General features: G+C 22.2%; 1 protein-coding gene across 1 annotated transcript in view; it reads right to left on the minus strand.

The window, feature by feature from the left end:
* Window positions 1–409: 409 nt before the first annotated feature.
* LOAG_14500 (hypothetical protein) overlaps window positions 410–2,575 on the minus strand; it is a gene marked incomplete at both ends in the record, with an annotated part of 2,420 nt that continues 254 nt past the window's right edge. Inside the window, 4 exons of the mRNA XM_020448816.1 lie at window positions 410–533; window positions 1,089–1,309; window positions 1,470–1,673; window positions 1,892–2,059. Coding sequence (XP_020301066.1) covers window positions 410–533; window positions 1,089–1,309; window positions 1,470–1,673; window positions 1,892–2,059 — 717 coding nt within the window. The remainder of the gene's footprint in view (window positions 534–1,088; window positions 1,310–1,469; window positions 1,674–1,891; window positions 2,060–2,575) is intronic.

Here is a 2,575-nt window from a genome sequence, read left to right on the forward strand (position 1 = left end):
TTTAAATTTCTCATTTTTTTTTTTTTTGTTGCTAAAATAATGCATAACGATCAGTGGTAATTCCAAAAAAAAAATGATTGATAATTTAGCAATATTGTCAAATTTGCTTTTAACCCTTATGTGCAGCAAGTACTTAAAAAATAAATTTGAAAAAGAAATGTGTCACAAATATTTTTAAAAATTGATCAAACAATTTAATAACAAATAAAAATTAAACCAAATAAATAAATAAATTAGTAATCAATTAAAGCAATAACAAAATTAAAATGACTGCTTTTTTTCCCTAAGATTATTCAAAATATTTCACTTATTGAAATTGGATTTTTTTCCATCAAACACTCATTTCAAAATGCTTGGCTAAGAGAAATCCATTATTGAATTGAATTTCATATTACAATTTCGTGTTTATTTAATTTCTAATAATTATCAAACTTGCCAATATTGTAAGATTGAGGAATCGATTTGATTGTTCATCCATCCGAATTGTTCCATTAAACGTTAGCAAATGTGAAGCATGTCGTACAATAATAGGCCTTAAAAAAAAAAATTGTTGACATATGATTAAGGATTATACTTGAAAAGAAATTATTAATCATGTTTATAATTATATCAAAACAGCCACTTATTAATTTACGCCAATTAATAATTAAAATTTTAAATTTGGCATTTTAAATATTAAATTTGGCATTTTAAATATTTCAAGTGTTTTTCATAAGTAAGTAAACAAGCTTAATTGAAATAAATAAATTATATTTAATGAGAAAAACTGGTACTATTGGGCGAAATTCACCTTTTTTTTAATGAATTTTTTGTGATATTTATAATATAAGTTATATCTATTCGTATAATTTTTATAAAAAAGTTATACGGACAAGATAAAACTTACACTACAAATATTAGATAATGAGTAAAAATTTTAAACACTTTTTAAAAATTCAATAATAAGTAAACTTACTAATAATATATGTATATATGTTACAGTAAAATTTACTTTTATTATGTTTCTCTAAAAAAATTGTTTTGAAATAAAAAATAATTAAATTTGCATAATTTATGGTTAGAATTTATAATTTAACCTAAATTTTTACCTGGTACCACTACTAACGCTGACATGTATTACGGTGCCTTCAGCATGAGTAATTCGTACTGCTCGATCATCATTTAAAATTTCTGCTCTTTCAATCCAGTTCTGTTGATCGACTGGATAGCCAAGATCAAGATCGATGATACGATCATCATAAGTTATAAAATATTCCGCATTATATCGAGTTAAGTAACGTTGTTCTTTACAATTTTCAATTGTTATATGCTATAAATAATACAATGATAGCATAAAATTTTTGATAAATTTAAATAAACTTTTTTTTGTCGATGTTAATTTTAATTTGATTAAGAAAAATGAAAAATTTAGGATTCAGAAAAATTTGAAAATTTTTTATCTACAATAAGAATTTATCAATTTATTATACCTGAGAATCGGTAATTTTTATAATTCCATTACGTATTAACCATGCATTATCATTTTTTCGTAACCAACCCAACTTATGAATGTCACTTTCGGTAGGTTCATTTAATCGTACACCCATTATTAATACACGATTATCATTTGAAAAATAATACATTCCGTTTGACATTTCACGAATTACTCGTCCTGTTGTAGTTCGTATTTCCATCTGCAAAAAAATATTTTATAATTTAAAAAATGAGCTTTTATTGAGAGGAAACTAAATTTTTTTTTTAATAATATTGCAATGTTATTGTAAATATAGAAAATGTAATTAAATATTAAACTAATTTTTTATTAAATTTTACTGTTTGAACGCATTGTTAATCATTATACTATTTTCAAATCTTGTTTGAAATAGTAATTTAAATAATGATTAAATTTAACCTGTCGCTTATCAATTGTTTCCATTTTGGCGGAACCTTTATTAACAACTGCTTCAAATTCTTCAGAAGCTGCTTCAGCCCATTGATTTGCTACTCGTTCATAAATACGATGTCGTAAAATAATTATAGTATCTGGTTGAGTTAATTTTACAGCTGTATAAATTTTTCCCTGTAAAAGAAATGAGATTAGCAATGAAATATATTACCATAAGAAAATATGAAATAAATAAAACTTATAGGAATAGAAGAAAAGAGAAGAAAAAAGGTCAAAGTTAAATTAACTTTGAAACATTATGTTTTTGCCAAAATCATTGGAAATTTATCAAAATTATCGGAAGTGATTTGTTATCATTATTATTTATTCATGAACAGTATAAAATGATAAATGAAAGTATTTTCATCGTTTCTTGATAAATAAATATTTGGGAAAACAATTGGCTTCACTAAATTACATATATAAGTAAAAGTATAAATACAAATTAGCAAAACAAATATGGGTATAGATAAATATTATTGAAATAAATATGAAAATATATATATGATTAAAATAATTAAACAAACTAATTAATTGAAGTGAATAAATGATAATAATACGTTAAGGTTATATAAATAAGAAAAGCATAAGTAAATATATATATATATATATATATATATATATATATATATATATATATATATATATATA

Source organism: Loa loa, assembly GCF_000183805.2.
Source record: "Loa loa unplaced genomic scaffold supercont3.39, whole genome shotgun sequence".
NCBI lineage: Eukaryota > Metazoa > Nematoda > Chromadorea > Rhabditida > Onchocercidae > Loa > Loa loa.